General features: G+C 40.2%; 1 protein-coding gene across 1 annotated transcript in view; it reads right to left on the bottom strand.

The window, feature by feature from the left end:
* Clvs1 (clavesin 1) overlaps positions 1-25,297 on the bottom strand; it is a 156,808-nt gene that overhangs the window by 21,095 nt on the left and 110,416 nt on the right. Inside the window, exons 4-5 of the mRNA XM_048358870.1 lie at positions 10,580-10,690; positions 6,755-6,990 (exon numbers count right to left, since the gene is read on the bottom strand). Coding sequence (XP_048214827.1) covers positions 6,755-6,990; positions 10,580-10,690 — 347 coding nt within the window. The remainder of the gene's footprint in view (positions 1-6,754; positions 6,991-10,579; positions 10,691-25,297) is intronic.

The following is a 25,297-nucleotide window of genomic DNA, read 5'->3' as shown; positions in this document are numbered from 1 at the left end:
ACATCGGGCATTTACAGTTTGCCTTAAAAGTCTTTCTTAAATAATGAATGACATGACCTGCTAGAGTAGCAGTGCCATCTCAGAACTTGAAGTTCAGTCTTATTTCAGCTGGGCACCAGACAGTGGACAACGTAGAGGAAGGTTGAGATTGTGTTCCACTCATTAGCACATGGCACATTATGTAAGTATTAGTGAATGAAGAAGGCTACATGGTTCAGGAGCTCCTGGTGTCCAGATAAACATGTATATTCTTTGTAAAAAATTTGTTAGAGAATCATTTTGAAATATTGAAACTGTAAGAAGCAGAGCACTGCAGAGAAACCTGCTCCAGCAAATGAGAGAATGAAGTAAAACATATCCTTTCTTTCTGTGAACTCTGGTAGAAAATACTTGTCACTACTTGTTCTAGGGTATTTTTTGTGTGGCTTTACCACTTTTTATCACAAAGGTGACGTATAGAGTGGTTACAAGTTACATGATTCAGAAATGAGTCCATTTCATTTTGAAGTGTCATCCCCTCCCTCATTCTCTCCTAGTTTTTCTGCTCCCGACTTCCCTCCTCCCCAGTTGTATACTTCATTTCCAACATAGTGTCTAGTGGGTTTCACTGCTGAATTAATTCACCTTTGTCCAACCATTTCTGTGCTTCCCCTTCTCCTCCTTAAACCAGATAAGCAATATACAAGACAGGACATGCAGTTTTGATCTAGATCGTGCTCCAATAGGAGCAACACTCATTGGAGAATACTACAGATTACTCCAGGATGGTTCCCTGCTCTTCGTGGTGGCCACGCATTTCCACACACACCTTCTTGCTGATCATGGTGACAGGCACAGAAAAGAAACAAGGCACAAAAGTCTGGCTTTTCAGAGTTCTTCCTATTATTTTTCCTATTTATTCCTATTTATTTTTGCCAAGAAATACCAAGAAAGATGCCCTTTATTTTCTGGAACTTATCAACTGCATTGTGAAGAGCTGCCCGGGGTGGGGGTGGGGGGTGGACAAAGATGAGAAGGATCTAACGGGATAAACCAGATGTCAGTCATAACTTTCTCTTTTGAGTGCCACATGTAGTCAAAGCTTTTCCTCAGACTCCCTACCTCTGGACCATCAGACTGTATTCTGATGGCTCCAACTCTAGGGGATGGCTCAAGATCCCTACTCTGAGTTTGTATGCAGGAGTATTATTATAAATAATAAGATATTGCATACCTTTATATATAAATGTATATGCACATATACTTTGAAAATCATTCATCAGTAATTACTCTGAGTGTCTCTGTGTATGTACATTTGCTTTGTAAATAGTATTTGTAGCTAGCTTAATTACTTTATCAGCAATAAAGACTAAAACCGGAAAGTAATTATCAAATGTTGTCTAATAATTAAAAGAGATGTCACAAAATGCACAAACTGATTTTAAAAGCATGCATTTATTTCCTGGGTATGGAATTGCAGCCTTAAAAGCCTGTAACAAAAGAGTTTGTTCTCAGCCATGGTGCAAGCCCTCCTTTGCGTAGTTGCCAGAGCTCCTTATGTTTGGGCATCTTCCTCCTCATGAATAGTCAGGAGCAGCCAGCTGCCTGGGAATTGTCCAAGTGTGCTAGGTGCTAGAGCAAAGTTAGTTTCTGTGGTCACCACTGGCATAGTGTCCGTGCAGCTAATTTAATTGGAGACATCTCATGAGTGAGACTACAAATGTTCCTTCTTGTTTCTAGAGCCTCCTGTGATTGACTGGCAGGATGAAGGAGGTTGCGTACAGTTGAAACGGATTATTTACAACTATGAAAATAAAGGAAGAGATCCTGTTGGGGACACTTTGGGTGAGATAAGGGGATAAAAAGTGTGAAAGGCGAAGTGAATGACTGGAAACGTGGATAGAGATGTAACAATGAACTCTACTCCCACACAAATAGTGTTAATTTTAAACCTTAATGATAATTTCAAAAAGTTCTTTTAAGGTATTTTTCCTCTTATTTGCAACAACATAACCATATGGATGCAAAACCTCTTTACTGTTGTTTGTTGGACAATTTTAGTAAATTTGGCTACATATTCTCCAAGCACACTTAAGTAGTGAATTAGATAGGAGGAAATGAGATGTTCCATAAATGTGCTTTTATGAGCAGCCAATGCCCTGGGAGCAAAGAAATAGCTTCTAAGAAATAAAATAGGAAAGAGAAACGACAATTTAAAAATACCAGACTCTAGCTCATTTAATAATGAAGCAAAGAATTGCCACCCTCTCTGAAGAGCCAGCGCCATCATCACTGGGTTAAAGAGATGAACGATGCAAAAATCTTCTACTCAGAAATAATTCTTATCTAAACTACTATTTTTTTTAAGTGAGTAAGACTTGAACCACACTTATTGGAGGAAAAAGAATCAGAGTTTTCTTGAAGCACTTATTCACTCGAAAGGGTTTCAAGGCCTTTTAGGTCTCACCCTGCACAGATACTAAAAAACATGTTCAAGAGAACTATTTGGAGCTCAGTGTCAGTGTGTTCAGCAGACACATTTAAAACATGATTAGATCTCAAGGCTAGTCTATTAAAGCCCATTTTACTCCAAAAAGACTGTGCAGAACTGTGACCCAGGGTAGAATGATAGAGAATATATACCAAATGCTCTTCCAAGGACATCTGGCTGGGAACAATGGATACTTCTACCATGGCTAGGCATCAGGAACACACTGTTCCCAGATGCCTTTGTTCTCTGATGGCACAAATGGGAGCTACTTCGTCATCTGTGCTGGAGAAAAGAACTATCAAGAAGGACATTATGATAGATCTCCTCCAAAGAGTTCCTGCTTCTGTTTTCAATGTTCCCACACTTCTATGGGTTCTGAGAGATCTGTTAGGAATGGTGGCTGTTCTGTTCCTCATCTCCTCTCTCTTGATTGCCTTGGGTTTCTTACTCCCTGCAAAAGGAATGAACTTGTGCCCCAGACCCCAGGGTGGCCATTGATTCCTCCATGACATCTTCCTAGCTGACATCGGTGATGCTTCCACAGAACGCCAAGGCAGGTTTTCTCCTTCATAGCACCTCTTTCATTCGACCCAACTGCACTGGTTTATTGGCATGGCTTTTCTCCTTGATTAGGATGTGAGATACTGTGAGGAGGACCCACCAGACCCATGTTAAAGACAGGAAATGAGTGCTTTCCTTATATCTGAGACTACAGAATACATGCATCAAGTCTGAGTTCTGGAAAGACTTGCTTTGATTTGACGTTAACCCATGAGCAGCTTCAGCATGCACAGACACGTTTCTGCTGCGTGTCTACTTCATGCTGAGCAGAGAGTTGGATTCCTACCAAGGGCTAAGGTGAAAGCTACACAACCCATTTTCCTTCCAGAACTCATAGTCTACTAGTGGAGACTGCTACGTCCTAAGAACTTCAGCATCCACACAGGGGTGGAATTGGATGTCAGGAGATTTCCAGTCATTCAGAAGAGATGTACTGCCGTGACTGGTGATCTGGAGGGAAAGTGGTAACTTCCTATGTTATGCTACTTGATGTTGGAGGTTCCTACATGTGATGATGTGATGGTATTATTCAAGTGTTTCTAGAGATCTGTAGAGACAAGTCTCATGAAGTATCAACCTTCCCACTACAGAGGACATGGGGAGAAAGAACAGAGGCATAAAGAAGAGCAGTGAGAACAGGTCTTATCCAGGACCTGAACAGAGAGCACCCGGAATAGGCCTGACCAGGCCTGAATTTCAGAACAGCCATTTCCCTGCTGCAGGAACTCATGCCCAGTCAACTTCTCGGAATCCAGTTGCCTCATTAATGACATGAAGATAGCAATTGTATTCTTATCATATAACGGTAGCGAAGATTAAAGTGTAGAGAAAAGACTCAGAACAGTGAGTTGCCTTATTCTGTCTGCTTAAGACCAAGTTAGGACCAGAAATGGACAATCTCGCCTGTGCCAGCCAGTAAGGTGAGGTCTGTTCTTCAAAGACAAAGGCAACTTCTCAGACATCATTAACATGCTTCCTCTAGAATGCTGACTACTGTCCTGAGGACTCAATGACCCAATAGACCCTTCCCATCCCAACAGAAGCCCTCTCTCCATCAGACATTAGAGTTTCACTAGATAGGTGTATGGAAGCCTTTATGTAGTCACCTCCAGGACACTTCGAGAGACACTCATCCTTCTCCACAGCCCAGCCCTCTGGAATGGAGCAAATATTCCTCTGCTTTGTATCATCTGTGGCCCTTATCTTCCTATTTGAGCTTCCAAAGGCTTTTAGTCTTAGACCCCTGCTAATCCTGTAATTATTACAAAATGCAGATTTAATTATACCATTTTCTTTTTTAAGTTAAATTTTTGTCTTTATTGAAAAAGTGATGAACAGGGAGGTTACAGTTACATAAGTAAGGTAATAATTACATTTGTTTTTAGACAATGTTATCTCATCCTTCATTTTCTCCCACTTCCCTCTCCCTACTCCCCCACCCACCCAAATTGTCAGGTTGATATCCAACCTATCGTTAGGTGAGTATCATTGTTGCATTCATTCATCCTTTGACTTTCTGTGTCTGTGACTCCTTTTCCCTTCCCAGGGTCAAATAATCTTACATACAAGACACAAGGTACAGAAAATTAAGAGAGATGAAAGGAAAAAAAGGCCAAAAAATTAAGTAACAACTATGTACAGTACATAATAAGGACCTCTTGATTTCACTATCTCGTAAGAAAACAAAAGTGGCATGGTATGTCCTAATATCAAGATTAAATTAAAAGGCAAACCTAATGATAATGAGTATTTCTCAAGGGTCTTGGAAAGGGAGATTCTTACACACTGCTGGTGAAATTCAGTGTCCATTACCTAAGGCATTGAAAATGCACACACCCTGTGTCCCAGCAAGTTCAGATCCTGAGTCCTCTAGGATTAGAGGAAGGCCTGCTTGGAACAGGGAATTATTAAGCCCTGTTTGGAACAGGGAAAAAATTGAAACAACCTAAAAGCTCACCAGTGAAGAAATGATTGCACTGGTGTACTCATATTCTGGAGTCATTGAAAACGCAAGCTACGTGCTGTTGTGCTGACATTGAACAATGTCAGATCACAGCCTGATGGACAGAATCATGTCCTCATCCCCAGCTAAACTTACATGTCCTTGAGAGTGATACTTGGAGCTAAAGTCTTTACAGAGTCAGTTAAGATAAAATGGGGTCAAGTGGGCCCCATTCCAATATGACTGGTGTACTTCAAAGAAATCACCACAGAGACACTTAAGAAAAACCATGGGAAGATAGGATGGAAAGATGGCTACCCACAAGCTGAGAAGAGATGTTGCAGAGAAACCACCACCAACCCCCGATCTTAAACTGGTAGCCCCCAGAACTACATGAAATAAATGTCTGTTGCTTAAGCCATCTAATATATGGTAGTTTATTACAGTAATCTTAGCCAACAAATCCACACTCTTCGATGTTTTCTAGTGGTGAGCACAGATGCATGTGAGGTATGGGAAAGAGAATGGAAGAGCCCAGCCTAGGTTGACAACCAAGGTCACCTATGGGGGAAAATTGTGATTAGGATTAGAGATAGTGGCTAAATGGGATTTTAGCCTTAAAAATGTGGTTTTAGATTTTTTTTAAACAGAGTTCTCATATTATCTGTATGCCAGTTTTTTTTTAAAAAATGTTTAATTTGGGATAGAGGAATGACTCAATGTTCGAACATTTTTCTAGCATGCAAAATGCCCTGTTCCATTCCCAACACTGCAAATAACAGTAGTCATAATTGTGACAGTAATAGGAACAACAACAGCATTCTTCTTCCATGACACTTTCTTAAAAACAGAAGCACTTTGTTCCAATGCTCACTCATACTCTACTGCAGGTCCATGCTCTCTCTCCCCCATATGTTTAAGACACTACCAGGGCTTGACCTCAGGACCTGGGCACTCAAGGCCTTAGCTTTCGTGATCAAGGCTGGCACTCTACTATTTGAACCACACCTCAGCTTCTAGCATTTTGGTTAATGGTTAATGATGGTTAATGAGAGATCAAAATACCTCATGCTTTCCTGCCCAGGCTGCCTTTCAACCTTGATCCTCAGATTTCAGCCTCCTCAGGAACTAGGAGTGTGCCACCAGTTCCCGGAACCCTCCCTCATCCTTGCAAACTCGTTGACCACCTGTACTGTCTCATCACGTATAAGGCCTCTATGCCTTTCTGTCTGCCCCCTCTATTTAGTGTACTGATGCCCTTTCTCATACCAGGTTGCTGATATTCCTCCTTCAGAGTGTAGCTTAAATGCAAATCAATTTATAAATATCTTTCAAAAAAGTCTCATCTGACAGATTTTCCAGAGGCAAGCCTCTATGTTCTAATTTTTATTCATATTGATGCTCTTGGTGGCTAATCAGTGCTATAGCCAAGTAAATGCTCTTTTGGTTCCAAAGGAATGAGTGACAGGCACATTCTCTAGCAGGTTGCCTTGCCAACTAGTTTATCTCTGAGATCAATTATTTCATCTGTGTGCTTTGTGGCCAGGGCTGTCATCACGTGATTGAGGTCCTTAGCCTTTAACAATTACCATGGGGACAACTATGTTTCTCTACCCGCCAAACCTAATTTGCTGTAAATTCTAATGAAATCAGTTGATAACACATAATTAATTTTATTCACTTCTGTGCCCACAAAGTCTTTAACTACTTAATCCACCATAGATCTACATTTAGAAATTCCAATGACTTCGTGTGCGAGGCTTTAGTGATCAGAGTCTTACCTTTTCATGGGCTTGGGTGAACATTCTCTCTCCAGGTTGGAGGACGTGTGTTTCACGTGCATGGCATTGTAGGAGGTGTGGGTATAGTCATTTTCATCACTGTAGTCAGGCCCAAGTAATGTCCGGGCCCAAGTTCCCATGTCATAAGGAGGAAGCGTTCCTCCAAATTCAGAGGGCAAAAATTCAGGGTGTATTAGTTGGTGAAGGCTGTTTAAATTGTTTCCATGCAGGAAAATCTGGAAAGAAAATAACAAGTAAAGCAAGAAAAAAAAATCAACGTTGAAACACAACCAAGTGTTTAATCTAATACACAATTAAGCAATGACAAATTGGATATGTTACTGGCAATCATGGTGTTTAAAGAGGCATCCATCCTGAGCCTGAAACTTAGTCGTTATAAAAATGGTAATTTATGGCTTGGCAAAGGGGTTGAATTAATAGTTGTTAAAAATGAAGTTTCTTAACAGATTGGATATTATTTGGACATAGTCCAAGTTTACATATCTAGCCATCCTTTAATCAGACCGATTGATGACAGGGGCAGTTGGGTAGATCATCCCAAACTCCACTGTGCCTCACGCTGTTGCTCAGACTGCTCTTTCTCGCAACTGAATGCTGCCATCCTTTCCAGCCTAAACCACGTTACAACTTCTTCCTACTAAGTGGGTCCTGGGAATACTGCTCAAGCTGCTTCTGCTCGCCTGCCTCCCAATGGCCTCAGTTCCTGCTGGCTCCTCTTTCTTTTCTCCCCAAGGTGTTCATTTAAGTCTTGCTTCTCTATGGGAGAGGAAACCTGGGGAAAGAAGTGGGCTTATCTCACTTCTTTAACATGTTCTGTAGGTCCCAGAATGGTGTGGCTGCAAGGCAGAAGCGAATCAATTCTTACTCAGCAAAACTGAAAACTGTTACGCTGAGAATGTGCTACAGGAGGCTTTCTGCAGCAATTTTTGTTTTCACTGGGTACTATTACCCAAATAAGTTTGTATCTTTTGAGTACACGATAATGATAGAAACTGGTCAAACAGGAAAAAAAGAAAACAGTCTGGAGTTGTAATTATTGCCAAACAAACCTACCAAATGGATGATGCCTAGGTAAAAAAAATTACCATTAACTACAATTTAGGAATTTACCTCAAAAGTTGATTTAAATTGTATACATGTGTATGGAGATGTCAATACCCTCCTTTCATCATGCTGCAGCTTTGAAATAGTTACATATAACACATAAGTTACACAATTAATTAAATAGAACAAGTAAGTTTCTTCCAAGACCATCAATTATATACATGTGAATGCACATACCGTAATAAACCACGATGAAATTTAAATTAGTGCTTTTAAAAAGATACTTGAATGTAGAAAAGCTTACTGTAATACACACTCAATGCCTATTATCTTGTACCCATTTTGACGTATAATGCAATGACATCACTTAAAGACATTGGGGAAAAGAAGCCAAGTGCTGAATTCTTTCTGAATACTATTATACTTAAAATATGCTTAAAAATAATGCATTCTGACATTGCAGTTGGGTACAAGTGAATTTCAATGAGAATTATTTCCTTTGAAGAAATTCAATTATTCTGGCATTTACAAAACTCCTCAGAAGGTGCCAAAGTATTAGAAACATGCTGAAGTCCAATACTTCACAAGATGTTTAATGTATACGTCTTTGCTAGGTACCTGATATGCTCAGTCCTTGAAGGACAGATGCGCTGTGGAGCATGGCCCTCCCTTCTAGATACCTGCGCAATGGAGCAGAGGCTGGACTCTACCTGTCTAGTCCTGTCCTGGGCCCAAAGATGCAGAAATTCTCTTCTCTGACAGAAAAGCAAGTGTCAACTGTAGGAGAAATTCCTCCTGGCCCACCTAAGGTAGAAGATGAAGGGACTGGGAATCCTCTAGCCATACTGTAGTCAGTGGGGGACACATCCATCCTTGGTGCTATCCTGACCTCCAGACAGTTGACAAAATGTCTCAGAATGTCTGTGCGTGCTGAGGCTGGTGAGTTCCATTTCTCTACGTGTTTGGGGACAGGGGAAGTATCCTTTTTATATCCTACTTAAAGGCTCCCTAAGGACCTAGACGCATACTGCATGGCGTCACTTACATATAGAATCTAGAAACAACTAGCCTCACAATAGCAGAAAGTGGAAAGGTGGTTCCAGAGTCTAGAGAAAAGGGAAGGAGGAAGATGGTGGTACAAAGGTTCAGTTATGTAAGATGAAAAGTTTCAGATCTAATGTACAATGTCGTCACTGTGGTCAACAATGCTACATTGAACACTTCACATTTGCTATTGGAGTTCAGTGGATGTGTTCTACCACCAAAAACAATTAAAAATAAAGAAATAAAATGGAGGGCTAGGGGTATGGCCTAGTGGCAAGAATGCATGCCTCTTATACATGAAGCCCTGGGTTCAATTCCCCAGCACCACATATACAGAAATCAGCCAGAAGTAGCGCTGTGGTTCAAGTGGCAGAGTGCTAGCCTTGAGCAAAAAGAAGCCAGGGACAGTGCTCAGGCCCTGAGTCCAAGGCCCAGGATGGGCAAAAACAAAAAACAAACAAGAAAAAAGGAAATAAAGTGGAGATAAAATTCCTAACTATGTAAAGTGATAGATGACTGGATTATAATGATAATTTTGCCATGTGTGTGTACATATGCACTATGTATATTATTTAAAATAGATTAGTTAAAATATATGAACTGAACTGTAATATATATTTAATGTATAACTATCATTATATATCTAATAGTATAAACATATACATAATATATACATATTATCACATTACATATTGTATAATATTATATATGTATACAATCACCCACATTTTATAGCATAAATATAGACAAATTTTACCCATGAAGCGTATTACAGTAAAGCTAGGGAGGAAAATTTAACCCCCAGCTGGAAGTTTTGTAAAAAGAGATGAAAGTCACCAAGTCTGCTGCATGAATATCTTCTTCCTCACACAATCTCCTTAAATTGCTCCAGAAACTCAATGATGATGTTACTTTCTCCTTTTATAAATGAGGAACCTGAACTTTGGAGTACCTCAAGAATGCTAGCTACCCAGCTAACCAGAATGCTGTGCAAGGCCAGCTCCAATAGAAGAGGCTCGCTTCCCGAGTGTCCACTGATGACTTCAGGGGTTTGAGCCTTCTTTCCAAGGGCATTATTATTTCAGTGCAGAGCGCTCCCCTTCCCTTCCGGATGATGGAGCTGGTAGCTAGCTCCCCAATTGTCTCAAGGAGGGGAAAAAAATGTATTTTCAATCCCGATACAGGACAAAAATGCTAGCTCTGAGAACGTTCCATGAACAGGAAGTAGCTTGACTCAGTATTTCCCATAAGAGTTTCTAGTAAAATGACATGCAGTATTTGATGACTTCCAAGTTTTCTTTGATGTGTCACTGCCACTCTGTAGACGGATTCTACTGAATTATTGGTTAAAGACAAAGTATTTGCAAACTCCAGCAGCTACTCAAATGAACAACCAATGAGACTCAAATGTACAACTTTTCACTGGTTTCAAAACCAAAGATAGCAGGGCGCTGGTGGGTCATGCCGGTAATCCTCATTACTCAAGAGACTGAAATAGGAGGACCGCGGTTCAAAGCAGCCACCAGAAAACCAGAAGTGCTTCTGTGCCTCAAGTGGTAGAGCACTAGCCTTGAGGTAAAGAGACTGATCAAACAAAACAAAACAAAGACCAAAGGTAATGAGAGAGAGAGAGAGAGAGAGAGAGAGAGAGAGAGAGAGAGAGAGAGAGAGAGAGAGAGAGGATGTATATTTGGAATTCACATTTATTTCCCTTACCCGCTTCCTGGTCTTGTCTTTCAGGAATGGCTTGATGAGTGTGTACAGGGCATGAATGTACCAGGGCTGGTTAACAAAGTGGACTCCTCCAAAGCGGGCAGGAAAGCTGTCCTGAGAAGGAAAGAGAAGAACACATTGATTAATAAGTTTGCCAGGCTGGCCGGGATCTCAGCAGCACACCTTCTCCCTGGTTGATGCTTCTTTGGCTTCCAGGCAGATGAAGAAGCTAAACACAGCCAGTGCCCTAGGTGCATCTTTTGTATTTCTCTTCCTCTTTCCTCCTCTTACTCCACAACTTGAAAATTGTGCATAGGTGCCAGGCCTGTTTTTTCCAAATCTGGATAATGAAGGCTGTGTGAATTCCTCAAGATCGATGCTTGGATAACGGAGGCTCCAGGTCCCAGCACTCGGATCACAGGTCTCTTCATACACTTTGTCTCTGCCCTCTGCCTCCCACCCTCTCTCTGGTGTTGTTGTTACTCTCACTATCAGACAACAAACTAGACTTTCTGGTTGAGTGACAGCTGACTGTGTAAAGAGGGGCTGAAAAAGGTTTGCAAAGGATGTAAGGAGATCAGGCATCCTGAATTTACCAACCACTCGACAGTTAACAAGGGTGCTCGTAGAGTCTTCACACATTGCACAACTATCTCCTTGCTCTAACTTGGACACTCCTAATAGATACCAGCGACAAGATATTGTTGATTGAGCCACTACTTGAGCACCCTCATTGAGCCACCTTGGCATCCTTTTCATCAGATCTACACATCGTGTGAATGTTAGAAAGTAGGAGGATTTTTAAAGATGGTTCTGATTTTGGGATCCATTTCAAGGCATGATCTAGAAGTAAAGAACTTGCTCTGGGCACCAATTTGATCCACAAGGGATCTTGGCTATGACGTCTACACAAGTCCCACAAGACCAGATCCTGAGATCCAGATGAATGTCTTCAGCTGATTGGGCTTATCTTGACTAATGGAATTTCAAAAGAAAGATCATGGATGGACCTGGTAAAAATTACATTAAGCCAAGTAAGACTCAGCTTGACAAAGGGCATATGTTTTTTCTCAGATGTAGAAATTAGATCTAAGATCTAGACACCTTTGAAAACATACACAGGGTCGTGCATAGATACACAACCGAAGTATGGCATAGTCAGGGATAAATTTCAGTCATGTCACTCCTTTGAACAATTAACTGATGGCATAACAAAATGAATACCAGGAAGCTGAAACATTTGTTATCAGGAGGGAGGAGAGCAAGAGGAGGACAAATAGAGAAAAGGTGGATTAATGCAGTCATAATAATACCATATGCGTACGTTAAAAATGGAACTGAGTAGCATAAGGGGCTGGGTAGGGCTGGAATGGATGTTGGGGGAGAAGGTCCGAAGGGGTGATGGTGATCGGTATGCATTGTACTCATAAATTGATGTGAGTTGAAATTGCTTCGTGTAACTACTTAAACACAATACTAAAATAAAACAAAATAAAATTTGGAAAGTGCTATTTGAATGTCCAAGATTTCTGTCAGTCCACTTTGTTGTCACAAACATCCTTGTAGAGTGTTCGGGAGGGAAGACGAAAGCAGGGGAAATGAGAGTTCGGGCAGCAGGCTGCCCCTGTGGGTGTGGAAAAGGCTTTGCCTTGCTCTTTTTTACTAACAAGGAAAGGTTATCCACTTTTTTCAGAACTCTGAGTCTACAGGGTCCCTAGGGAACTTCCAGGTAATGTCGTTTCTAATGGAACTACACTTGAGTTGACGTTTGAAATGTGTAAATACAATTTTTGTTTCTATTAAGACAATTTACCAAGTAGAAAGTAATTAAATATCTCTAAGGCTAGATAATTTCAGTAAAAATAATCCCTGTTTTATTGAATATTATGTTCTCATTTTATCTTATTTTAAAGCTTAATGTATAAATGCGGAGTGATTGTGTATACTAGCTTTTATATTCATCAAGTTATCTTTTATTATCTAAAATCTGATTTCCAAAGTATAAAAAATGTAATATTGTTACCCTTTCATGTCAAGCTCAGAGTCTACAAGTTCTTTGGTTCCCTACAAAGAAAATTGAGACTATTCTCAAAGGTTTTTCCTTTATATTAACTGCTATATAACTAGTGTCACTTTTTTACTCCCTTCACCTCTTATTGAGAAATATAATTCGTTATTAGTTCACAGGGTAAATGTGGATTCTGAAGGGCTATCGAAGGAGAACAGGAATAAAGCATTTATTTATAAAACCAAGGCTCACGGCCTTTTAAAACCAGGACCAATAATATGATTCTTATTTCTACGGATAGCCTTTTGTGCTCGCAATTTTAGGTTAGTCAAGTGGAAGAAAAAGTCTGAATAATACTTAAGGGACAATTTTAACCTCTAAAAAATACCCAGAGATATGTCATTTTAGTCTATGAGACCTCAGCCATCAAAAACAGCAAAAATTGTCCACTATTTGTGTTAGGGGAGTTTGAAAGAAAACACAAGAGGGCTTCTGGGCCTATTCACGAGAAAGCACTAGCTTTTATTGTCTTCATTCAAGTCAGCCAGTCACCATGTGCAAATAAACAGAGGTAAACATAGCCATTAGAAGGCTGGGTGTGGGTAAGGGCAGAATAGGATCATTTTTCTTCAGATCCATTCTATAGAATTCGAATGTAAGGTTCTTTTGTCTAATTTCGAGCAATCCTGAAAAAGCCTAGCTCTGTTACATAATGTAGGCGTGTGTGTGTGTGTGTGTGTGTGTGTGTGTGTGTGTGTGCAGGAAGGAAGGCAAGGCAACACAGCCTTTTGGTCAACACCCATCCTCGCTGGTCTCCTTTGCTGACTACATTATAATTTTCAGGTAAAGAAAAGGTGTCAGCTACGTGAGCATCTCCTAGGAAACCACTCTACCATACTCCTAGAGGTACATTGCTCAGGAATAGGCTCAGACTTCTCTCTAGATGGTAGACTTTAAGATCCAATGACCTGTCATCTGTCGCTTTTTTAAGCATGTCACTACACTCTAGCTTAACACCAAAAGTATACCCTAAGGAAATGAAAATTGCATTGTCCTGTACATGTTTACAGTGAGGGGTGGCACTGGGCCTTGAATTCAAGGCATTGTGCTCTTGCTTGGCTTTTTCACTCAGGGCTGGCTTTCTACCACTTGAGCCACACCTCCACTTTGAGATTTTTGCTGACTGATTGGATATAATAGTTTCATTGACTTTTCTGCCCAAGCTGGCTTTGAACTACTATCCTTGGATCTCATCCTCTTGAGTAGCTAGGATACCAGGTTTGAGCCACTAGGGCCTGGTTTAATTCTGTACATTTTATATATTTGTTGATGCAACTATGGCATCATTGAAAAACATAATAAAACCATAGATGTATCCATATCCTCATTTGTTTAAACCTAATTTTATCGTTTCCTTACTCATATTTTCAAAAAGTCCAAAGCAGATAAAACCATTATTTGAAAAATTGGAAGAAAAGACAGAAAGAAGAAAGAAAAAACGAGTACAACTTCATTGCTAAAAGTCTTATAGTACTTTCTGTTATTCAGAATAGGTTATGAAATATTAGAGCAGCAAACAATCCTTGCTTTCTTACTCTTTAAAATTAAAAAGATTGAGCTGGGTGCTGGCAGTGCACCCAGCGACTCCGAGCTACTCAGAAGGCTCAGAGCTGAAGATCACAGTGTGAAGTCAGCCCAGGCAGGAAAGACTATTGATCCTCAAAAAACAATTGTTAAAAAGCCCCATGTCCGACTGTAGCGCAAGCAGTAGAGTGCTAGCCTTGAGCAAAACAGTTGAGGGACAGGGCCCATGCCTGAGTTCGAGCCCCAGGACTGGCACAAACACATACACAAATAAAACAGTTATAAAGACTGAGTTCTTGCTTACACTCAATGCTGTGTCCTGACCCCCCCGAGTCAGGGTGGCCACTTTCTCCATCCCAAGCAAGGCTGCCAGCCACAAACCGAGGGTACTGCATGGAAGAGTCACAGCTCGGCTCAGAAGTTGAACTCTAACGTAACATGTCACAGGCCAAACACCTGCTTGACTTTTAGTGGGCTAAAGTAGAGTGCCATCATGTGCTTGGTAAGAGGGGGACCATGCACTGATGATTCACACCTGTAATCCTAACTACTCAGATGGCTAAGGATCAAAGTTTGAAACCAGACTGGACAGCAAAGCCCATGAGACTCTTATCTCCAATTAACCAACAAAGAGCTGGAAATAGCTTCAGTGATAGAGTATCAGCCTTGAGCAAAAAATTTAAAGGACAGCACTCAGGTCCTGGGTTCAAGCCCCAGAGTACTGGCATATACCCAACGCATGCGTGCTCGCGCGCGCACACACACACACACACACACACACACCACACACCACATGCAGATGACCAGTACAGTAACTCTAATGATTACCAAATCTCCGCTAATCCTTCTATCCCTTCCTTTGCTTTTTCTGTTCTTTTTTTTGTTCTTAATAGAACCGTTTTCTTTAAAAAACAAAACTAAAAGTTGGACTTAATAACTAGTCATCTCCAGCCTGCTTGCGTCCAACTTGATGTTGAATATGATGTATTCCCTCCAAAACTCATTGAAATTTAATCCCTGTTGTGAGTCATGGTGAGGGCGCAAACTTAAAGTCCAAGTGTGATTGTTTAGAAGTAGGGCGATTTAGGGTGGTTATTAGGATTAAGGAACATCATCAGAGTAGAGCCCTTGTGGTTATAAGCAAAAACTCAATCTCAGTTTGGAAAGCAAGGCTCAGAGGGTGGAGTGCCAGCCAGTGAGTGAGAGCTTCAGATATGGAGTTCAACTCCCAATCCCCATCCCCCCCCCCCCCCCCCCCCCCGCGGAAAGAAAAAGACTCAGCCTCTCACGAGAAAAGAGACTACAGGACACATGCAACATCCCTGCATGCCTGCCTCTCATCACGTGACGACATCACGTGACACCCCGTGCCATAGCTTTGCCTCTGCCAACCAGAAAGTCACTTCCAGGAGAGCCGTGAACGCTGGACCGGAGCCCCAAGTCTAAACGAAACCCTTTTCTTAACAGCCCTACTCAGTTTGTGGAATTGTGTTGTGAGCCACAGGAAATAGATAAAATAAGTATATGATAAGATGTCCCCTCAGTGAGATAACCATTAGGGAAATGCACATTAAAATCACTGTGAGATATTGTACTACAAGCCTGTCAGAGGGGCTTGTAAAACAGCAACAACACCAAGAGCTGCTGAAGCTCTGGGGACACTGTTACTCATACACGGATGGGGACGCAATGCAGTAGAGCAAATGTAAAGACGAATTTGCAGTTTCTAAAAAGCACTAAGCATACAATCCTCCCAGTTCACCCCGAACATTTATGCCAGAGAAATGAAAACTTATATCCACACAAAAACTGGTCCATGGGTACTCACAGAATCTTTATTTATAATAGCAAGAATGTGGAGACTCCCCATAATATCCATACTATGAAATCCATACAAGCAATAAAAGGAAAAAGTGACTGAAACTTATAACAACCTGGGAGGTAGTCTGTCTGGAATATTTTGCTCAGTAAAAAGAAAAAAAATCAAATCTCCATACTGCATGATTTCATTTCATGATATCTTTGAAATGAAGAAAACAGAAACCATACAATAGTGTCTGTCAAGCATGGGTAGAGGTTGAATGAAGTAGATGTTGCTAATAAGGACTTGAATGTATGAGGGAAGATGATCATTATTATTATTGTTTGTATAGTTGTAGCTTGAACTGTCTTGGTGCTCACTGGATGAGCCATGTCTTCAAATACAAAGGAAAGACACTCTTTTATGCCTACACAGAATATTAAATATCAATTTAAAAATGCCAAGGCAAACCCTAAGGCGCGAAGTGGGTTTCTGGATATTCTACCCAAATGACTCCCCTGTATCTTCTTTGGAAGTCATGATAGTATTAAGTAATGTTAGCAATCTATTATTACTTCATTACTAGTGGAATTTCCACAATGGAACTGTGCAAGAATCTCTCAGCTACTTTCCTTGGTATGTGATCAGAAGTGAAGGACAGCAGGAATAGAATCTTCTCTCTTTCTATGTCAATCAGGAAAAGATGTTCCTAGTAATAGTGACTGTATTTCCTGTCAAATAATCACAAAGTACTTATTAGTGTTGTTTTCTAATATTTGTAATGGTTGTAGGATAACATACTTTATAATAGAAGTCAACACATTTGAACTTAAAATCAAATGGATTTGGGAACCTTGGGGCGTTTCTTCACTATTAGCTGCCTTCTCTAGGTCTTACCTCTTCTCACCTCTTCCTACTGCTCTTTTAGGAAATCAAGAATAGGACCCACTGAAGTTCTCAAAATGAATGAACTAGCTGGGCACTGGTGGCTCACATATAATCGTAGTTACTCAGGAGACTGAGAGCTGAGGATCGAAGCTCAAAGCTAACATGGTCATGAAGGTCCATCAGACTTTTATCGCCAATTAATCCCACAAAAAAGGGTCAGAAGTGGAGCTGTGGCTCAAGTGATAGAGTGCTAGTCTTGAGCAAAAACGCACACAGGCTCTGAGTTCAAGCCCCTGGTCCAGCACGGGCATATGCACACACACACACACACACACACACACACACACACCCCACCACAACCACTACCACCACCACCAGTAATAAAAATAATGAACTTCCTTCATCTCCTAAGAGTTCTGTAAAACAAATGTGAAGAAGCAAAGACACAATAGATGACTTCTAAACCTGTGGCTTCTAAGACATTCAGATCTGAGTGGCTTTCAGGCCTGGCAGAGGCTTCCGTTCATTCACATACTGCATGTATGTAGACGTGCCAGCAGACTAATACTTGCAATCATAAAATGAGGCTTTATTTATTCTGCTCATGTATGTCCTACCAATGACATCCATTTCTCACTTTGAAAACTTAAAAAAAACCACTGAGCAGCATAAATGGGCTTCATTGTGCAAAAGAGCCTTTTAAAAGCACTATATTTCATGAAGATGGTTTTCTTGGATACCATGTAGCAATCATTAGTATGGAAGTCACATATACAACTATTTGCAATGAAATCGAGAGTTCATGCAAAAACAGACACCAAATGTTCTCTCTCCTGTCTCCCTCCTTCTCCCTCCCTCCTCCCCTCCTCTCTCCCTCTCTTTCTCTTTCCTTCTCATCCATTTACTTTCTTACTTTTTATCTCTCTTCCTCTCTCCCTCTTTTCTTCAACCCTTCTGCATGTCTGTCTATTTGATATAGATATTAGTAGCAAGGAGGAGAGAGAAGAGACAGAGAACCTGCTCATGAGTGAAAAGGCTGGTGGTGTCTGCATCTGATGATTAACTATGGCTATTCTTAGAATAAATTCTCCTAGAAAAGAGTGCTAACCGCTAAGAAGCTGTACTGATTTAGTACTAATTTAGAGAGTGGAGGAGAGATGAAAAGAAGAGAAAGGGAAAGGGATGAGAGGGAGTGGGGAGGAAAGAAAGAGAGGGAGAGAGTGAAGGAAGGAGAGAACATTTGGTCTTGAGATTCTGAGAGGCTTTTGTTTTGTTGCAGGTTCATATCTATTCATGACAGGGGATAAAGTTTTCTTTAAATCAAAGAACAATTATATGTTTTTGGCAATTCTCCTAGTGAGCAAAACTGACCTCATGCCAAAGTGGCTTAGGCAGCTGGTCAAGCTCAGAATTTGGATGCAATTGTCTGAACAATAACCCTTGAGTGTTCCTTTCATATTCAATTCTGTTCAACAGTTCAATAAGCAATAGGGAGCACTTCTTCTTTTAGATTAAATGCAGGATATGCAGGGTATATGTCTTGGTTGGGTCAGTTCACTGTCTAGTGGAAGAAACAGAGATGACAATGCTTGCTTTGGAGAAAAGACAAGTGTTCAGAATTTAGATTCTATGATATGTGGCAGTTCCTTAAGGAATATCTAATAAATAGCTCAGATAAGCAGATGCAAGATCAGGGAAAGTCTGCAGAGGCAAATATAAAAGTGTTATAAAAGATGTAGCAAAAGGCTTGATGGTGAATACATGTGGCTATATTGGAGGGCCTTTAGGACTTGATCTACCATCAGGAATCTCTACCCAACAGTTCACTTGTTCTGCATTTCCCCAAGAATAGGTTTATAGATGTCTACAAAAGACATCTATAAGGTGGAGAAAGTAAAAAGAGAGGGAAGGGAGGAACAAAAAGAGCAGGAAAGGAGGAAAGAAAAATAGATGGAAAATGTGTAATTGTTGATCTTTTCTATGGCAGCAGAAATCATAACTACCAATTTAAAGAATGTCTTACAGTGTATCTGCCTAACACAAGGTAGGCAGTGCTTCAGTCCAGGAAATCAGAAATAACCTCAAATGCTTCTTTTATTTCTCATTTAATAAAGCTCCAAATAGCAGAAGTGCAATCTTTCCTGGCTCTGAGCAGGATAGGGAATCTCCTCAATGACTTGTGAGATGACTAGGGATGTGAGTACTTCTAGGACTGGAAAGTATGAGGGATAGCACGCCAAGACAATTCAGCCACGTGACTGAGTCAGCAGAATGGCGCCCAAGCAAGGGGAACTTCGTATACCATAAAAATAATTTCCAGCTTCTCTAACCACAATAGCCTAAAGGAAGGTTGCTCTTTGACTATTAAATAGCAAATACATTATGGTGAGTACAAAACACTTCATCTTCATTCAAGTTTCCCACAGGGCCCCTAAGTGGTAAATAGATGATTGCTGCTTGTTATTTAAAAGCCCGTTCCCTTGAATCGCTGATTCACAGAGGAAATCGATGCCAGTGCAGACAACAGAATTCCTATGATTTGCCCTGCCAGTTAGGGCTCAAGCTCACAGTCACAGTCTTTTTAAGGAGGCATTGCAGAAGAAATTTAGTAGCCATTCCATATAAAACTTCTGGGAAAACATTAAACTTCGAATTAGCTATACAAACGTCATTGTTCTGTAAGTTTGCAATAAGCTGATGTGGCTACATTTCATTCTTCATAGGTTCAATTTTAGAGAAAAAGTTAATATTAATAAAGATAATTTAATAGTTCACAATTATAGGGTACTTAGTATGCACATTTACATGGATGAGCTGATATAATCTTCATGATACATGCTGTTATTAGATGACCCAACATTTTCAGCTGAGGAAACACGATCTTCACTTTGTGTGGTGAAAACTTTGCTTAAGGACCATGTGCAGTGGCCCATGTCTTTAGCCCTAGCATTGAGGAGGCTGTAGCCAGGAAAGAGAGATTTGAGATCAGCCTGGCCGGCTTAGTGAGACCATGTTTCAAAACAAAGAGATAACTTGTGTAAGTTTGTACATCAGTGAATACAACATTGAGGTCCCACCTCACTGCAGTCAGAATGGCTATCATCAAGAATACAGGTGGCAACAAATGCTATGGAGAATTCAGGGGAAAAGTAGCCCTAATACACTGTTGGTGGGAAGGTCTACAACAACCACTATGGAATTTGGTATGAAGACTTCTGCAGAGGAAAAAAAAAACCAAGGCGATTGGTTCTGGCCGGTGCCATCTTGGCCACATGGTGGACGGTAGGGTCTGGCATTTTGTCTTCATGGTGGGGAAAGGTGAAGCCCCCACTTCCTCGGTGATGGGTGTGCCTGCATCCTAGGAGGCAAGGGTGGGCTCTTAACTCATAGGTTAGTAAACCTGTCAGTCTGGTGCCTGGGACTGGCCCTGCCCCCTTACCTGTCCCTATTTAGGCCTGGGGCCAGTTCAGGTATTGCTACACCATGCCACGTGTATCTCCGTGGTCGTGTTCTGTCGCCTGTCTCCTGTCTCCTGGCTCTTCTCTGGTCATCATGGCGTCCCAATTCAGCTCTCCATGGAGCTGACAGGAGTCCAAGCCTTTTAATAAAGACTCTAAGATTTGACCTCTTAAAATGTGGCTTCTTGGTTTTCTCATCTTACAACGAAACAACTAAACATGGAGTTAGGATTTGGGGGATTTATCTTCCCAAAGACCACACATAAGTATACAACAAAGGCACTTGCACACTCATATTTGTTGGAGCACAATTCACAACAGCCAAGTTAGAGAAACAGCCCAAATATCCAGCAAATGAATGGATTTAAAAGATCTTTGTGTAAATGCTAAACCAAGGATCCCTATTTCAAATCTCTGTCTTATTTATCTCCTACTAATATGCATGTATTTTTCATCCATGCTTCTGTTCATATTCAATTTCATTATCTTTAGTGACTTTTAGATACCTTCTCCTCCTCCTCTTTCTTCTTGAATTCAGGGCTGATGCTTTTTAGGCAGTCTCCTTACTACAAGCCATCCCTTAGCTCCTTTCTGCATCCATTATTTTTTTGGTACCATGTTGAGTGTTTTGTCCAGAGCTGGCCTCATATTATTTAACTCCTATCTATAACCCCTCTTATAGCTGGGTAAGAGAGCGATAATCACCATGAGACTAGGATTCTCCCGATCTCTGCCTCTTGAGTAGCTGTGATTACAGGCATGAGCCACCACACTTGGCTAAGTATTTCTTCCTGACATAAACCTTTAAGTTTGGGTCTGAGATTTTGATGCCAGTTTCTTCATTGGTATCCTCTGTGCTTCTTAAAAAAAATCTACCTGAGGGGCTGGGAATATGGCCTAGTGGCAAGAGTGCTTGCCTCGTATACATGAAGCCCTGGGTTTGATTCCCAGCACCACATAATATAGAAAATGGCCAGAGGTGGCGCTGTGGCTCAAGTTGCAGAGTGCTAGCCTTGAGCAAAAAGAAGCCAGGGACAGAGCTCAAGCCCTGAGTCCAAGGCCCAGGACTGGCAAAAAAAAAAAAAAAAAAAAAAAATCTACCTGCAACGTAGATCTGGTGACTTTAATTAAAATCCTCTAATCAGGTAGAAGGTGTTCAACCACTCTGGAAATCAATGCAGAGATTCCTTAAAAGAATAAACATTGACCTTCTCTATACCCAGCAATCCCTCGCCTGGGTAGCTATCCAATTTACCACAAACAAGGCCATACTAAAGCCACAAGCACAACCATGTTCATTGTAATATTGTTTACCATAGCCAAAATATGGAATTAACCCAGATTCCCCTCAGTGGATGAATAGATCAAGGAGATGTGGTGTATATGCACAATGGAATTCTATACTTCCATCAGAATGAAAGACATTGCCTATTTGTGATGAAATGAAAAGACTTGGAAAAAGCTATATTAAGTGAAGTAAGCCAGACTTAAGAAACACATGTTACATGGTTTCCCTCATTTGTATTAATTAGAATGTGTCTATAAATCTACAAGTAAACCTAATGGGTAAGGTTAAAAGTATATCAAAACAAACAGGATAAAAATTACTGAACAGAAAATAACAGCCAATAAAAATGAACAGTAGAATTTTAGATTTTAGATTCTACTGTTCTTTCAACTTAGCTATGAGAATGTTTGTAAACTCAGAGGCAGAGAGAGAGATTATCACCAATAACATTAGATACTTTCTATTAACAAAAAGTTACCAAGACTATGACATATCTTGGGAAAAGTATCTTTTCTTTTAGTAACACAAATTCTCTAAAGCTTTAAGTATTTTATGCTAGAGCAAGAATACTAGTTTTGGGGGCTGGGAGTATGGCCTAGTGGCAAGAGTGCTTGCCTCCTACACATGAAGCTCTCATTTCGATTTCCCAGCACCACATATATGGAAAACGGCAAGAGGGGGCGCTGTGGCTCAAGTGGCAGAGTGCTAGCCTTGAGAAAGAAGAGGCCAGGGACAGTGCTCAGGCCCTAAGTCCAAGGCCCAGGTCTGGCCAAAAAAAAAAAAGAAAAAAGAATACTAGTTTTTGGAAGTTACACAATTAAGCTATTCTATTTTTTATTAGATACTTTCAGAATTAGCTGTCATATTTAAGAAAATACTTTAAGACATCATGAGTTCTTTGCTGAATGTCACCATCAGAGAGCAGCTATAGGGAGGAATGAGGGATTTTCTTTTCAGTATAACTCAGATGCGTGCTAGCCACACACCATTCATGGAACACTTACTTAAGAAATTAGAAATATATTCCTTAAAGGAATAGACTCTCCAACAGCATCTGTGTGTGTGTGTGTGTGTGTGTGTGTGTGTGTGTGTGTGTGTGTACATGCATGTCCCAGTTCTAGGGCAATTTGTGGTGTGTAAATCATAATTCAATAAATATTTTTATAAAAAATCTTTATAATTGTGATGCCATTTTGATGAAGTACATTGTAATGCAAGAATCTAAAATGCCTTTTATTATATATAATAAATTAGGTTTATTGTTGAACATGAAAGAATTTATATTATAGCCCAAAGCATATGATTAATTAGAAGAGAAAAATATTATTTTGAAATGAGAAAGATCTGGAAGTGGAGCTGTGGCTCAGTATAATAGAGAGCTAGCCTTGAGCAAAAAGCTCAAGGACTGTGACCAGGTCCTGAGTTCAAGCCCCAAAACTGACAAAAAAAAAAGTGAAAGCACTTGGCACAGAAGACCACTGTGTGACTCACACGAGTTCATTAATTTGGAATTCAAATTAATTTCTGTATTAGAAAATGAACAGCTTTAATACTTGCAAAACTGTTTGGTGTAGGTGAACTGAACACCTCCATGGGGGGGGGGGGGAAGGGAAAGGGGGAGGAGGGAGGGGGGTATGAGGGACAAGGTAACAAACTGTACAAGAAATGTATGCAGTGCCTAACGTATGAAACTGTAATGTTTCTGTACATCAGTTTGATAATAAAAATTTGAAAAAAAAAAGAAAGAAAATGAACAGCTTTGTAATAGAGTTTGAAGTTTGGTATTGAAATTCCTCCAGCACTATTCTTCCTGCTAAGGATTGTTTTTTGCTATTTGAGGTCTTTTATTTTTTCATATGAAATTTTGGATTGCTTCCTCTATTTTATTAAAGAATGTTGTTGGGATATTGATGAGTGTTGCATTGAACTTGTAGATAACCTTTGGCAGTATTGCCATTTTCACCATGTTAATCCTCCTAATCCAGGAGCATGGGAGGTTTTTCTAATTCCTTCATTCTGCTTTAATTATCCTTTTCAGGTTTTTAAAGTTTTCATCATAAAGGTCTCTCATTTGTTTGGTTAAGGTTACTCCTAGGTATTTTTTGAGGCTATTGCAAAAGGAGCTGTTTTCCTGGTTTCATCCTTGCTCTTCACATTGTTGGCATATAGGAAAAAACAACCCTTGAAAATCGCTTGGTATTGGCACAAGAACAGGTCTGAGGACCAATGGAATAGAATTGAAAACCCAGAAATGAACCCTCGGATCTATGGCCACCTAATCTTTGATAAGGGAGATAAAAAATAGGATGGAAGAAAGACATACTCTTCAATAAATGGTGCTGGCACAATTTGTTAAACACCTGTCACAAACTAAGGCTAGATCTTTATATATCACCCTGCACCAGAATCAATTCCAAATGCATCAAAGACCTTGAGGTAAAAGCAGATACCCTGAAAACATTGCAGGAAGGGATTGGAGAAACAGTAGGGCTCCTTGGCATAGGTTGAAACTTTCTTAATAAAGACCCAGAAACACAAAAAATCAAAGGTTGGACAAATGGGATTGCATCAAACTGCAGAGCATCTGCACGGTAAAGGACATAACTTGCAAGATAAATAGGAAGCCCTCAAATTGAAGAAGATCTTCACTGGCCATACAACAGAAAAGGGCCTAATATCTAAAATATAATTGGAACCCAAAAAATTATGTTCCTCCAAAACAAATTCTCAAAGAAACAACAACCCCATTAATAATTGGGCTAACGACTCAAAGACAGACTTTTCTGAAGAGGAAATGAAAATGGCCAAGAGGCACATGAAGAAGTGCTCAACATCCCTGGCCATAAAAGAAATGCAAATCAAAACAACATTGAAATTCCACCCCACCCCAGTAATAACAGATGCTGGCAGGGATGTGGCTAAAAGGGAACACAACTGCACTATTGGTGGGAGTGAAAACTTGTTCAACCACTCTGGAAAGCAGTATGGTGGTTCCTCAAAAAAATTAAATATATATGTTCCTGCAGCCCCATTTTTGGTCATTTACCCAAAGATCACAAACAAGGCCATACTAAAGCTATCAGCACAACCATGGTCATTGCAGCACTATTTACCATAGCTAAAATATGGAACCAACTCAGATACTGATGAATGGGTCAAGAAATTATGGTATATATACACAATGGAATTCTATGCTTCTATCAGAAAGAATGACATTGCTCCATTGGTAAAGAAATAGTAAGACCTGGGAAAAAAATCATATTAAGTGAAGTGAGCCAGACCAGGAAACATAGACACTATAGTGTCCCTCTTTAGTAATGATTAGTGTATGTCTAGGATATTCCTAGCAGATGATCACAATAGCTCAATACCTAGGTACATATGCTCACATAAGATGATGCTAAGATAAATGAACTCCAAGTTATGGAAACAAGCAGTTCATTATTGTTGTTGTTATTTTTAATGTACTATGTGAAATTATTTCTTTTTTCTTTTGTTTATTTCCCACATGGCCCCTTTTGTCAGTGTATTTGATTTTGGTACCCTGGGTATTGTATATATGTTTGTCTAAATTAGGGAAGGGAATGTGAACATCAAAATGCTGAGACAAAGGGTAAAAGGCAAATCAAAGAAGCAGCAATACTTACAAGACAATATGCTGTAAACTAACTGTATAACTTGGGGTGGGGGGAAT

Source organism: Perognathus longimembris, chromosome 12, assembly GCF_023159225.1.
Source record: "Perognathus longimembris pacificus isolate PPM17 chromosome 12, ASM2315922v1, whole genome shotgun sequence".
Taxonomy (NCBI): domain Eukaryota; kingdom Metazoa; phylum Chordata; class Mammalia; order Rodentia; family Heteromyidae; genus Perognathus; species Perognathus longimembris.
The sequence above is the reverse complement of the archived record's forward strand: the minus strand, read 5'-3'. Positions and strand labels throughout refer to the sequence as shown.